A 14,073-nucleotide genomic window follows, 5' to 3' on the forward strand; every position below is an offset into this window, starting at 1 on the left:
TATCACTGTTGCACATCGTAATGATCTCTGGACTGCCATCTCTGTTCGACTTTCTCTCGGATACGTCGAAAGTTCCAGCGTCACGAACGCTTCCACGCAAAGTTCCTCATTTTGCTATTCGAGACCAGCTACTGTATCAACGCAACTATGCCCCAGAGGGACTTACCATGCAATAAGGTGAAGTATCTGCACCTGTCTTCCAACCTTGCACTGTATTAAACCCACCGCGACATCCCAGTGGCTAAGACGTTGCGTTGACGAGCTCAAGGTGTTGGATTTGATAACGGTAGCGGTGGTTTCATTTAGATAGGGCCAAAATTGCACAACGACCATGTACTTAGAAATAACTGCTCGCTAAAAAAACCTAAAGATCAAAACTAATTCAGGGTCGTTCACTACAGCGTGCCTCATAATGATATGATGGATTTGGCACCTAAAACCGCTGAACTTATTTGAATGTTAAGAAATTCAGATGATGGTTTCTGTAGTGAAAATAAGCGTTTACAACGTTGATAGATCCTTTACTGATTCTCGCAAGCGCGTAGAGCAAAAGCAGAAAGAAACAGGAAACGAAGCGTGCTGTCTCTCACTCTACGTACTTGCCAATGTCTCCATCAACCAAGTCACAGAAACATGTTAGCTGCCTTCATTTACTGCGCATACAATCTCTACATTCAAAGGGTGTCATGATCGATTGCTGACAAAGCAATTGGTATTAAAGACCTCTGCAAAAAAAAGTTAACTAAAGAAACGGGTGTCAATGAATGTGTTTAGAACTTGAAGGCAGTTACATGACCCATATAGGCTCACATTACGTTAAACCTAGTGACAGCAATTCCAGTGTATGCGGTTCAACCGACCGCTTCCAACAAATTAGAAATTGTTGGATTTGATCATAAGTAATAATGGCGCGCGATATAGCTATCACTTTTCGTAGCACGCCGAATTCTCACTATCCCAATGAATTTCAATACTGCAAATATTGCGAAATCTCGCTGCACATAAATTTTTGCACATTACGAGAGAAACATTGCTCTTTTAATGTTATTACGTTTCTTTATAGCAATCAGCGCTGTTCATAGCTTGACTTTTGCAGGTGCCAAAAATAGCACTACGCGCAATAATTCTTTCATAGCTACGCAACATCGCTAACGCTATGAAAATGCAGGATGCCTTAGTCATTGGAAAATACACATAAAGTCAATATCAGTTCTGTGGCCTCAGACAAGGATAATAAAAGGTTTTACGACAAATTTCTCTTTACCGGGCTACCATTACAGTCTATTACATATGAGCAGGGCACATAAGCATCAAGATGCTCAAAAAAATAGCGGGGTTCGTAAGAATATGCGACGACATGTCGTGACAGCGAACATAATGTTTGTAATGCGGCCGGTCTCGACAAACAGCCTTTACGGCTCACAAGCTTTGCGGTTTCGGCTCCTCATTTTTCTTTCATGAGCTAAGCCCTCCTGCTGCTAGACAGTGCGACAGTGTGGCACCATTGAACATGCCGCTGTTGGCTTCTGTCTATAGCGACATACCCTGTGATCGCAAATATTTAGCGCGAACATATCAGCACTGTCCAACTCCCATACTTCTTGTATTGCATTTGAAAGCATACCTCGAAGAGCCGACTTGCTGTGCCAGACAGGCAGTGTCACTCTTGTTCTGACACGGAAGTCTTTATTCATATTTGGATAACATTATTGAGCAACGCCGTACTTTCTTTAGAGCAACGTTCACTTGCACCTAGAGTGAATGTCCACAGCCTGAAGTGCTCCGCTCCTTCTGCGTCTGCAGCGGATGCCCGCTGTCTACTTTAGACGTGCTCTGGTACTACAAAGACGGTCCACGAAAGCGCACTTAGGGCTGGGAAGTTGAGAGGCGACTAACCTGAAGAGTGTGAACAATGGCCCACGAATGAATGCACAGCGTAAGTCGACTGCTGTTGCAGTGCATGAAGCATACCTCCATGGATGTAGTTTAAATATTTCATTAAGCCAGGCGAGCAACCCAGGTGAATAAAAAAATATAAAGATAGTTGCATATAAATTTTCGGCCTTTTTTTGACGCTAGCAGTTTCGTGGTCGTGAGCATATGTTACGTACACCAGGAATAATGTAGTGCTGACATGAAAGCCCTTTTTCCCCCAAAATAAGATGTCTGCACTCATGCCTGCCGCAAAAACTACAATGTCCACCCTAAGTGGGCTTTCTTTTTTTTTCTGTTTAAGCAGAAAAGCGAAAAATGTATCCGGTAAACAAGTTTGACAGAACTCTGTTGCACGGAGCGAAGACTTCTAGGCAGATGTGGCATAAGTGTCTGTCGGCGTCTCAAAGCGGACGCTAGCCGGTGACAAGTGGTTCATTATTTTTAACAAGCCCAATGTCATGTTTATTAGGCCTTGACAACTTTGTGTACATAAGAATAAACTGCTTCATTATGCGGTAGTTCAGAACATGAAGGACAATGTGCAGAGCGCAAATCCATGAAATAGACAAGGTCAGCACAACACTCCAGGTGTATTTTACATATTGCAATCACGCACAAAAAAAGAATTCATAATGATCGGGTGTTTTGTATCTTATTCCTTTATTTGGATGTAAAAGAAACATTTCACTAAGTTAATTGGCAGTCCATCTTGCACATTATAGTGTTCAGGTATACGGGAATTGACATATCGTCGCTTTCGCACTCCGAGCACATCCTGTTAAGCTCAGATCCGGTTTTCACTGCTTGTAGAATACCTGCGGCCAGGAACATTGTCCTCTTCACAGAGGACCCTATAGAATATTAATATAACAGTGTTTCACTACTTTGTTACTAGCTCATACTTCTTTATTTCGTCTAACGAATGATTAGTGTCAAAACAGCAGCATTAAACCAAAGTCGTGGAAATAAATTCCAGGATTGTTTAGGTTATCGTTGACAAGCATACATTAGTACGCCGGAACGTATCAATTGTCAGAACGCTAGCGACAAGCAGAACACTTAGTTTATCGTCGGCTTCACAAGATAAAATAGCTACTAAATAGAAGCACTGATATTTATAACGTTCAGACCGTGCAACCAAGTATGTCAACTTTTGCCGAGAGAATACGTCTAGAACTCACACTGATGATGACAACCATCCCAAGTCCCGAATCGTAGTTCTCAAAATTATACTTTGAAGTAAACCGAGCCCTGTACTTTCTCCACAAGACCGTACTGGTGTAAACGAAAGTGTCCTCCACTTTTTCGCTGATCACAATTGCAGATCGCGCGTGCACTTGGTGAGACTCTCAAAATTTCTAAGCACATTCAGCTCAAATCCTGAGCAAGCCAAGTGCGGCCACAACAAAGACTCCCTGTGGTTTCGTAGTGGGTGCGCTTCTGTGAGGCGCTTTTGTAGCCGCTGGTGTTTGTGCAGTCGCCGTAAAGGTTTCCACTGTTGTCGCAGACGATGTTGACGTCTGCTCCTGGGGTGTCGTGTTCACAGTCATGACCTCAGTGCTGGCCTCGGTATACTTGGTCGTCGAAGGCGCCTCGGTGGATTGCGACGTGCTGACTGGAGGCGTTGTCGGCTCGGGCTCAGCGTCCCCTTCGAACCAGTTGAGGTAGCTGGTGGCAAACAACACCGACTTGACTATGTCGAGATTCTCGGCATCCGTAGCGTTGTCACACTTTTCCACTGACTTGTTTACGCACGCGCTGAATTGCTCGACCAGCCTGTTCGAAACCAGGGGACCCAACGTAAGCGTTATAGATAAATTCGCTCGTACAATACCGTCAAACACGAGTATGCAAAGACAAGACAAAGCAAACAACGTGAAAGGGCATTGAAATAACCACAGACACTTTATTCTGATGCATTGAGTAAACGACCGAGGTGGCTTAGCGGTTTTGATGTTGCGCTGCTACCCGCGACTTCGCGGCCCCGTTGAGGTGTGACCAAAATGCAAAAAAGCTCGTCTACCGTGCTTTCACTGCACATTAAATACCGTGGATGGTAGAAGCAGACCTATCGAAATCTGTGGCAATATGTGAGCAAGAGTCTTATTTTTTTCTCAAGGAAAGCACATGCGAAACGCAATAAACAGACGGTGCAAATCAATGAGCGTCGACTGTTGCCGTCTGTTTCATTACTTTCTCTTTCTGCATTTAACATAGAATGCGTCGGGATATAACATCGGTTGCTAGTCATCTGTCCTGGGCTTTCTCGCTCTCTGATTTGTCTTCGCCTACTCGCGATCTACGTAACACTCGCAATGTCACACCGACTTTCCCCAAAATGATGAAACATGGGAGGGCATTTCGACACATCGATGTAATCCAGAATGAACAAGCTAGAGCGTTGTACGGCAGTCCACCATTACGTCTTAAGCATCACCCCCCCCCCCCAAAAAAAAAACAGAAATTCCCTGTTTCTGCCCTACAGCATAGATGTAGTAAATGTGCATCAGTCCTCCTAAGTAAAAGTTGCAGATTGGCATAGAGAAACTATCCTGCATGATCCCAGTATGGAATGATTCGTTATATATTGCCGTCTTCATGATGGGGGCGGTTAAGTTCTGCAGAGTCACCAGGTGTTCGAAAGGAACCAGGGCCCGTATTGTAAGATAGGTCCAATGCTACAGTTCTTCGTAAGAGTGAATTTCAGCGAATCCTGATGCTGGACACATTGTTAGCGAAGGCGGCGAACCACTGTCAAAGACCTTACGAAAGAAAAGCTCTGTTGATTCGGTCCAATTTTGCTTTACATAGATGCAATGCAGCGCAGCACCTGCGTATAAATTCGCCTGGGCGGAACAAATTACTGAAAGAAAACCTTATGTTTGCATTGCGGACCCGTTGCTTGCGCCTGCATTGTTCAGTCTCTTAAAGTGCCTTTAACCTCAACCATGGGCTTCGACATTCCGTGCGCTGGCAGGTTTTGCTCCAGTCGTCCGATTCGGTGTGCTGGCCAGCCAACAAATCTAATGCTGTGCACGAGCCCGGCTGCCCCTAAATGGCGTCGTTAGCCCAAGTCTGCGGCGCGAGTATTCGCAATGAGATGAGGCTTGCGTTTAGTGCGGCAAAAATCCGGAGACCGCTCAGCACATTGCAGTGGAATGAGAAGGTACTCACGCAGCGAAACCCTTAGATAACGTAGACCTTGAGCGCATAGATTTAAAGTGAACGGCAGCATCAACCCGTCAGCAGTCGAGAAAAGCAAGAGACCTTTAGAGTATTGGTAGGAAAAAAGCAGGGGAAATAGTGATACGATCCGTTACATTACACAATAGGTAGACGAGGTACAATATGTACAAGGCAGATAGAGAAGCTTAGAGGGAAAAGAACATTAAGGATATCTGTACTAAAATTCTAGAATGAACTACATTTACAGCATTACTGAATATACCAAGCAAAGCGGCGTCTAAGCCATTTATCCAAAAAGTATTATCATCAGGAATGGCTCATTTAAGTTATGGGGTTTTACGTGCCAAAGTCAATTTCTGATTATTAGGCAGGCCGTATTGGGGGACTCCGGAAATTTCGACCACCAGGGGTTCTTTAACGTGCACCTAAATCTAAGTACACTGGTGTTTTCGCATTTCGCCGTCATGGAACTACTGCCGCGGTGGTTGGGATTCGAGCCCCCGACCTCGTGCTCAGCAGCCTAACACCATAGCCACTGAGCAACCAGGGCGGGTAGGAATGGCCCATGCCCGCGTAAGCAAGCAAAGATGCATTCACCGAATATCAATGAAGATACGAAAGAAAGAAAGAACGAAGGAAAGAAAGACTGAAACAAGGAACGAAAGAAAGAAAGAAAGAAAAGGAAGAAAGAAAGAGCCTTTATGTAGTGCATTAGGCACTCGCACGTGTCCTTGAGGAGGTCGAGCTAGAGCGCCATACGTTTACTTCACATTGCGGCTCGTTATGTCTTGCAAGAAGTCCTCAGACCAATGATCGTATAACTTAATGCATTACCACGTGTGAAGCGGGCCTTCGCCTGCACGTGTTACGGGAGTGTAACATGCTGCCGAACTTTTTTACTGGTATTTTTCTACATTGTTATCCATTGATATTGTGGTACTCATGTGCAATAATAGTTTGTTTTTCTTCTATGTAAATCATGTTAGGGGTCACACACCATTCATTGTCTCTGAACTTATGGTTTATCGTAGATGGCAGAGCTTATTGTTAATGCCATGTCTTTCCCTTTTTTAGAACTTAGCATTGCAATTATTAAGCAACTGATGTATAACGCAATTGCCGCGCTCTGCGCCTACTCTGTAGCGCGATGATCTTCGTGAGATAATTACCAGTATCTTACCGTGTGTAACGTTTCCAGTTCTTTATTTTTATTTCAATTGTGTTTTGCTGTTGCGTTTTGATTTCAATGCACATTTTCAATTATGCATTGAAAATGCGGGCTGTACTTTGTGCGAATAAAGGTTTTTGTCACGTTCAGGTAGTTTGTCCCGTTGACGTCGTAGAATAACGCTTCTTTTACGTTGATTTAGCCTTAGCTTTTCCCTTAACCAATGCCTTCCTCAAGTTCTCTAAGAGAGTAATAATAAGTATTTATATTGTTCAAAAATAACTGAAATTACATGCCTTGTGCGGACACGCGGATGACATAAGACGCAGACAAAATACGCGGATGTATGTATTCGGTGTAATTAACGTTTAAATCACGCTTTTAAAAATTGTGGTAATGGCTGCTTGAGTGGCAACTATAATGGACTGATTAATTAGAAGAATTATCACACAAGCTGCAACTACATGCTTCGTGCACAATTATATTTTCCGCCATCATCCGGTCGTTTTTGTTTGTTTGTTTGTTTGTTTGTTTGTTTGTTTGCTTGTTTGTTTATAGGATGAGAGCCAAGTGGTGGTATTTTCCCCAAAATTGGTGTGCGATTCGACTCGGACAATTCACTGCTGTGAGGTCAGCGGTAATGTTTCATGATGAAGCATTAGGATTTACAATTCTCCAGCTCTCCCACGTGCAGCGAATGTTGCTTACAATGCACGTACTTTGATTATCGTTAGCCCTTTGACCAACTGTATTTGCACTGAAACACGAAAACCAGTGCTAGTCTAACGTCCAAGGGGTTCAAATAACCTTTTGTCTTCCAGTTTGCGCCGTTCCCGCAGAGTGAAAGTTCCTGAAAATTGCTATGTTGAAGCTTTGAGTATTTTTTTAGCGCATTATGTTTCATCTTTAACCAGAAAACAAAACTTACACTGACGTTTCACTTCGGGAGCATGGACTACGCGCAAGCGCATCGGTGCCATTCCTACATCACTGCGATAACAATTATAAGGGCACTTCAGGCGCATTTCTGCCATCGTAGTCACCTCGCTGTTCTGTATAAATTCCAAGGGCGATAGCATCGTTCCCGCGCCCCGTATGCTGTATGTGCGAGTGAAAGTGTGTGACGGTGAACCGCCGATCGCGCTCAACCTCGTGCGCATGCGCGAGAGGAAAGTGGGGGAGCCAGCGCGCTGTCTTTCGTCGCGTGCCTGGTGCCGGTGGGAGTGGTAAAAGGGGGTCGGCGGCGTTGCACTCTGCCAGCAACTTCGTGTCGCACGCACGCACGCATTATCTTCAAAGTGATCTGCACGTGTAGGCACACCGACGGCGCTGACGACTCATAGATGCATGGGCGCTGTGTTCTCGCCGCTGAGTTAGCGTTGAAGCGATGAACAGCACGAAGGTCAATTCGCTCGTTGCTGCTTCCGCGCTTCCTCACAGCAGTATCCTATTTGCGCTGTAAAAATGGCTTCCTTCGTGTTTTAGAATGGTAATTTACTAATGCATGCCAAATTCAAAGTACATTTAGATTCTCCTTTAAGTGGCTACATCTCTTTTTCTTCTCTCCCTTCTGTAGTACGACTTCTTGCACTGGCTGCATGGCTGAAAAGAACTAACGGATGCATACGTAAATAAGGGCAGACAAGACGAGCGCCTTTATCCATGTGTGTTCGCAGCGGATCACAGGTTGCGATCTTTCGCCAACTAGCCCTCCACAAAGAACACCTCCCTTCACTGACTCCTTCCGCTACACAACGAACTATAACATGCTAAACGAGAAGAAAGCGGTAAAATGAGAGGCCCGATTTTTATTAGTCATATCATTAGAAGCCAACAAACACTGACACCAAGAACAGCGGAGGGGTAATTACTTGTGTTTAATAAATGAAATAAATTGGTTGAGCATTGCACGCGAAATGCGAAGGTTGTGGGAGCGTTCCCAACCTGCGGCATTTTTCTTTCGTCCACTTTCATTATCATTAATTCATCGTTTCTTTATTTCATTTATTGGGCACAAGTAAATTCCCCTATGCTGTCCTTGGTGTCAGTGTTGGTTGGCTTTTTATTATATAGCATCCTAAGCATTTTAACCACCAGTATGGATAACAAAAAGGGCGTTCATTCTGTCCCACGGCTAACAGCCGCTCTTTTGAAGGGGTAAGGTCGAACTGTTCATGGAGACAAACTAAGTTTTGTTTCTTGTCAACCTTTTGTGGGAACCAAATAAGAAGATAGCTGCAACGGACAACACAAAAACTGCGCATAATGAACTGTAATAACTATCGCGCTCTGACTGCCTCGTCATACATTGACGCGCACATCAGGAAGTTCAAAATAATGAAGATTTCAACTACGCTTTCTCTCAAAAGTGTAATTCGTGCTCACTGTGGTCTACAATAAAGCTTGCGCATCCTCAATGCTAAGGGTGTTAATAGTGGAACAAAAGTCGGTACACGTACGTCTGTGAGAATATTTAAAGTGTAGACCAGTGCCAGCGACCACACACTATAAAGGCAGTTGAACTCCTTTCCAGCCTATTTTGTTTCTCAGAGCAACAATCGTTGTCTAACTTCTGTGCGTGGTTTTTATTTCCTTAACGCTCCGCATCCCATACTTGCAGATCACATGAACGTAAAGCGCAATATCACCGTGAGATAGAATTCTTGACTAGAGACAAAGAAGCGTCAAGGTTTCTACAAAAGGAAGGAAGCAATGCAGGGGACGATTGTCGTTGTAGGACAAAGATACGCCCCGAGAGGTGTAAACACATTTAGGATGGTTCTGTGAGGTCGATATACTCACGCAAAGCTTTGTTTTCTGAAGTAGCGCAGACGCTGATCCGCACGGGGCCTCTTGAGAGCACACTTTCTCAAGACAGAGACGTCAACACAGTGGTGGAGGAACACGGGAGCTGGTGAAGGGGGAGTAAAAAACAATAAATACAGTGATTCTGTGGAAAAATGCGGCGAGCTGGTTATGTGTTCAACTGCAATGTTTACAAAAGTCGCCTGAATCACTAATACGTATTTGTTTAATTCGGTTTCTCTATTCGGACTCTACGCTTTGCTCACACGCACTAGCCAAGTTTCAGTGTTGGTTGCTAAGCAAATTGGTTATTCATTCAATGCGAGAAAAATGATTAGGTCACCCCATTTCATTGTTTTATTGGTGCAAATGTACTCTTTATAGTTAGGAATAAAGTCAGGTCGTCTTAATTTATGTTCGTGTCGAAATGTGTTCGGAATTTGTTGCCCTAGACAAGTGAAGGTAATGATCACAGAGTCATTCCGAATATAGTTCAGCGCTTGCACATCATGCATTCACATGTATAGAAAGCAACTTGCAAACACGAGTTTTCACTTCAAGGAACGAAACAGATGAAATCAAAAAAGCCTTGAGCTTGGTCTCAATGTGTCTTTCCTACCTAAATGCGCGTGAAGCAGAAAGTCTCGTATTCACCAGCCAATGAGCGTATTAAATAGCTGCATCGAAAAAAAAAGTTACGCTGAATTTTAGCCAATGCTTTTTTAGGAAATTTAATATTTGTCAACATTTTCTCTAAAGTTGGAAATGATTTTACGAGATCATCAACATTCATTCTGTAGGCTCAACTTCAAAACAGTTATCGCAGTTCTGCGGGTACACTTTGTGAGTAGTTTACATCGGGCAAAACTAACTTGATAAGTCACAAATACGGTTTACTTGAAACTTTCGCCCAACAGTTTAAAACACTCTGGGGGCTTTCCGTGCCACAACCACGATAAATTACGATGCATGCCGTATACGGGGGGGAGGGGGGGGGCGCCCCACATTGATTTTTGCCCACTTCAGTAAATAAGTCGAAGCACACGAGCGTACTCGAGTTTCACCGCTACCTAAATGCCGCCATCCTACTCAGGGAATCGAACCTCTAACGTCGTGCTTACCAGCGCAGCGCCATAGCCGCTAAGCTACCTTGAGAGGTGACCGTTACATGAACAATGAAAGGTCTGTATTTGCTAGATAGCGAGGCATGCTCCAGTCCTATGTAATGCGTATGTCAGTTTCGCCCATTTGAAGTGCCGCTCACAGGTGCCCGTAGAATTTCGGGATGTATCCTGTTCTAGTTTTTTTTTTTCTTATTTTTCACCGTGGCGTATGTGTAGCCTTTTCTTTTTGCTTTTGAAACTTCTATTGTGTTGACGAGAGCCGTCCTTAAAAAGCCTTAGATGCGATGGCTCGCTACAGCCGGTGTAATGAAAACATGTTCTAACATTATCGCTTGTATTTTTTGCAAGCATACTACGCAGATGCCTCACTTTGACATGCGTGTGTAGAGGGAAGAAACTATCATTCGATCCTGCATGTGTCGCATGCTTACATGGTGCTGTTGTCGCACCACGCACGATGCAATCGGGGCAAAATTTAGCCTTGCGCGCGATGTTCAATGTCGTCGCTTGTCATACGTTTGTCCATCGTCGTAGGAACGGTCATGTTTGAGAGAGCTCACAATGTCATTGTAGGCAAAATTAGTAAGAATGAAACTGATGTTTATCAGTAGCTGTAAGGCATACAAATGCGCAGTATTTTGCAATAATTTAACGCTGCCCTGCTATGGGCATTTTCTTCCTATTCGCCAGCACGCGAAGTTCGTCCATATTTTGTAGCTTTCACAAAACATTAACTCATGCAATGGCGCCTTTTGGTCACAGATGTCTTTAAACAAGCGATATTGCCAGTGAAATAGTGTAAATACAAATTCAGGAGCGCACAAGATATATGTAACGAACTCGTATACGGAATCCTCACGTCGGTAGGCACTATTAAAACATTTAAAGGAAATCACACAAACGAAAATAATGAATAGATACATGTTTGCCAATACCTTCCTTTGTTGTTGTTTTTTTTGGGGTGGGGGGGGGGGGGGGGCTTCTATACAACAAAGGAAAGCTTTACATTAAAGCACATGTGCATGTACTCGCCATAGCGGAGATGCTATTGGTTGTCTTACAACTCATTGTTGACTTGTATCAGCATACGAATTCTCACAATTTCTGTGTATATTATTGACCTGTCCGACCTGTCAGCTTTCTCTGTCGCAGTCATATTTTACTGATTTATGCCACGCAATAAGATTTATGGAACATCAACCACGCCACACTGCCACCCTGTCTTTGTGCGTGACATAGGTGAGTAAACGTCCTATCAACGTCGAGAAGCCGATTTTCTCAATTAAGATGAACTGTCAACACTGCGTTTATTTCCGAGCACATTACCACTATTTGCATGCACGCAATGTGCGTGAATTGCGATACAATAGCCATTGTCGCATTCAAGTAAACGCGTTCAGTGAAAAAGCAAAAAAGCTGTCGTTTACTTAAGGCAGGCTGACGGTGAATACATAATATATGCTCGCTTTTGCTTAACTGTTTACCAAAAAGAAAGCATATATCATATTCATACATGAACATTATTACAAATTTCGCATGTCTATTAGCATAGGCACATACAAGGTTGGCAGCGTTCATTAATTTTGTTAACACTCCCATTTATTACCTCTTACAAAAAGGCATGCCTAGGGAGAAAACTAAGTTTTGCCGCATTTTCGGAACCGTTGTTTGGCGTTCGAAAATTGTGGATTACCCAAAATACCAAGTTTTAACCAAAAACGAAGAACCCTTGCTTAGACGTCAATCAGGGCGCAACGCTTGTCTCTTTTTTTTTTCTACGATGCGATCCACCGAAGTGTCTGAAAAATATGGCTATGCGAACAAACTGCCGATTCATTTCGAATAGATCATTCAGATTTTCAACAAACGAAGCTTTGTAACCTGCAAAGCTAGGACAGAAACTTGCTTACATTGTCAATACAGGCATATGGACGTCGTTTGAAATTAATACTGACAACAACTGTTATTTTATTCAAAAGCAATTTGAAAATCATTCAACATTCTATTAGTATCAGATTTGTCGTCAAAAATCTTTCATTCCTGCGCTCATAATTGATGTTATTTCAAGTGCAGGTATATCAAGTTGAAGCAACACCTGAAGAAACATCTTACATGCCAATGACAGACACACAAAGCACAGAGTGGTACGGAGTAAATTGGTTCAAGTGGGAAAATAAAGGTGAACTTCAAGGGATGCAAATACAAAGACGCACACACGACAATGCTCTCTGAGCACACAATAAAAGTGCGGCAGTACTCACAGACGTCAATATCGGGCGTGGTGATCATGGCGTGAAGAATGTCGTAGCCCTCTTCGCGCAGACGAAACTGTTTCTTTTCAGTTTCCCAACAGCCCGAGTAGAGGAATTTGCACCGAGGGTGGAGCCGGAACTCCTCGGGCCTGTAAATAAATGTTTTTATAAGTGTGTTGTATAAGTGTGTTGTAGTAGTGCTAACAGCTGTTGTCAATCATTCTGGTTAATGCAGGTGCACTGCAGACTCTGCATATATGTACACACGAAACGACTTGCCTGCACTCGCCAGTTCTTCGCACTTCCACTTTATTTCTTGAAGCGCCCCTTTGGATCTATTGCGTAAGACCTAAAAACACAAGAAATTGAACAACACGCTGCTTACAATGTTATTCACAAAGTACTGTTCTGTCCGCCATGGAAGCAGATGAATTAGCAGTATGAGTGACGTGGTAGGGGCAAGCATTGCCAGTGCTCTGCTGTGAAAAAAAGTCCAGTTTCCTCCGAAAGGCGAATTGTTGATTGGGATAGCAAATTAGTAGACAGCTTTACGAAGTGAGGATGGTAGTTTTTGCGGTCACGTAAGCTTGAAAACATTCGCTTACTAAGTGAACAAATTGCTGGCTATACCGTAATTGCGAGTAAATGTAAGCATGAAATGACAGCCGTCAAATCAGATTGGGTCGCGGTGATGTTAGCCATAGTTTAAAATGAGCTTGGTGCATGTTGGCAACGGCACACTCCACCAAACCACGCCGTATTGTCCACTGGTGCATATGGATGATGTCCAGTTAGAAGAAAACCGACTGAAGGTGGCGCGACAGGCAGCGACAGACGATAAGGAGACTGAGCTCACTGTCCAACTAGAAAAAAAGAAAAGCGCCTACAGGAGGCGCCAAGCAACGTGCTGCCATCTCTCGATGCGAGATTCCAGGTTTATTTTAGGCGGACGACATTGTGATGCTGGCTAACAAGCAAGGCAATTTGCAACGTCTGGCTGATATCTGTGGAGAGGAAGGCAATAGTTTAGGTTTCGAATTTAGTGTCGGAAAAGGAGGTGTTATCGTATTCAATGAAAAAAGTGAACAGACAGTGGCAATACAGGGACAGGAAATACCTCGGGTAAGAAAATATAAATGCCTTGGTATATGGATAAGCGAAGCAAATAGATGTATAGAAACCCAGGAAAAAACAATAACAGCAAAGGGGAAAGAAATGCAGCCATATTGAAACACAGAGCGCTACGGGGATACGATACGTACGAGGTGCTCCTGGGTATGTGGAAAGGTGTAATAGTTCCAGGACTTACTTTTGGAAATGCGGTTGTTCGCTTGAAATCAGGGGTAGAATGAGGACCCGATGGCAACCATAGGTCAGTGGGACGACTCGCATTGGACGCTCACAGGAAGACTTCAAATGAAGCTGTGCAGGGTGATATTGGCTGGACTAGTTTTGAAGTGAGGGAAGCGCACAGTAAAACTGATTGTCAAGAACGACTGAGGAATATGGAAGAAATAAATGGGCTGGGAGAGCGTTGACACATCTGTACAGGAAAAAACATTGATTCACAGTGGAGTAAAAGAACTAGGAAGCTTACCAGCAA

General features: G+C 43.6%; 1 protein-coding gene across 1 annotated transcript; it reads right to left on the minus strand.

The window, feature by feature from the left end:
• Positions 1–2,576: 2,576 nt before the first annotated feature.
• Positions 2,577–13,631, minus strand: LOC140213110 (uncharacterized). The gene is made up of 3 exons (XM_072284248.1): positions 12,480–13,631; positions 9,092–9,200; positions 2,577–3,711 (listed from the first exon to the last, which is right to left on the minus strand). Exons 1-3 carry the CDS (start codon positions 12,505–12,507, stop codon positions 3,309–3,311), a joined length of 540 nt encoding a protein of 179 aa, XP_072140349.1. The 5' UTR covers positions 12,508–13,631; the 3' UTR covers positions 2,577–3,308.
• Between the last annotated feature and the right edge of the window lie 442 nt (positions 13,632–14,073).

Source organism: Dermacentor andersoni, chromosome 9 (assembly GCF_023375885.2).
Source record: "Dermacentor andersoni chromosome 9, qqDerAnde1_hic_scaffold, whole genome shotgun sequence".
NCBI classification, from domain to species: Eukaryota; Metazoa; Arthropoda; class Arachnida; order Ixodida; family Ixodidae; genus Dermacentor; species Dermacentor andersoni.

Excerpts from the sequence above, each read along its gene's own strand:
- LOC140213110 (XM_072284248.1), bottom strand. The coding sequence starts at position 12,507 with ATGATCACCACGCCCGATATTGACGTCT. Across the intron at positions 9,201-12,479 it reads CACGCCCGATATTGACGTCT|CTCCCGTGTTCCTCCACCAC; the intron begins GTGAGTACTGCC and ends CCCCTTCACCAG. Across the intron at positions 3,712-9,091 it reads TTCAGAAAACAAAGCTTTGC|GCTGGTCGAGCAATTCAGCG; the intron begins GTGAGTATATCG and ends GGTTTCGAACAG.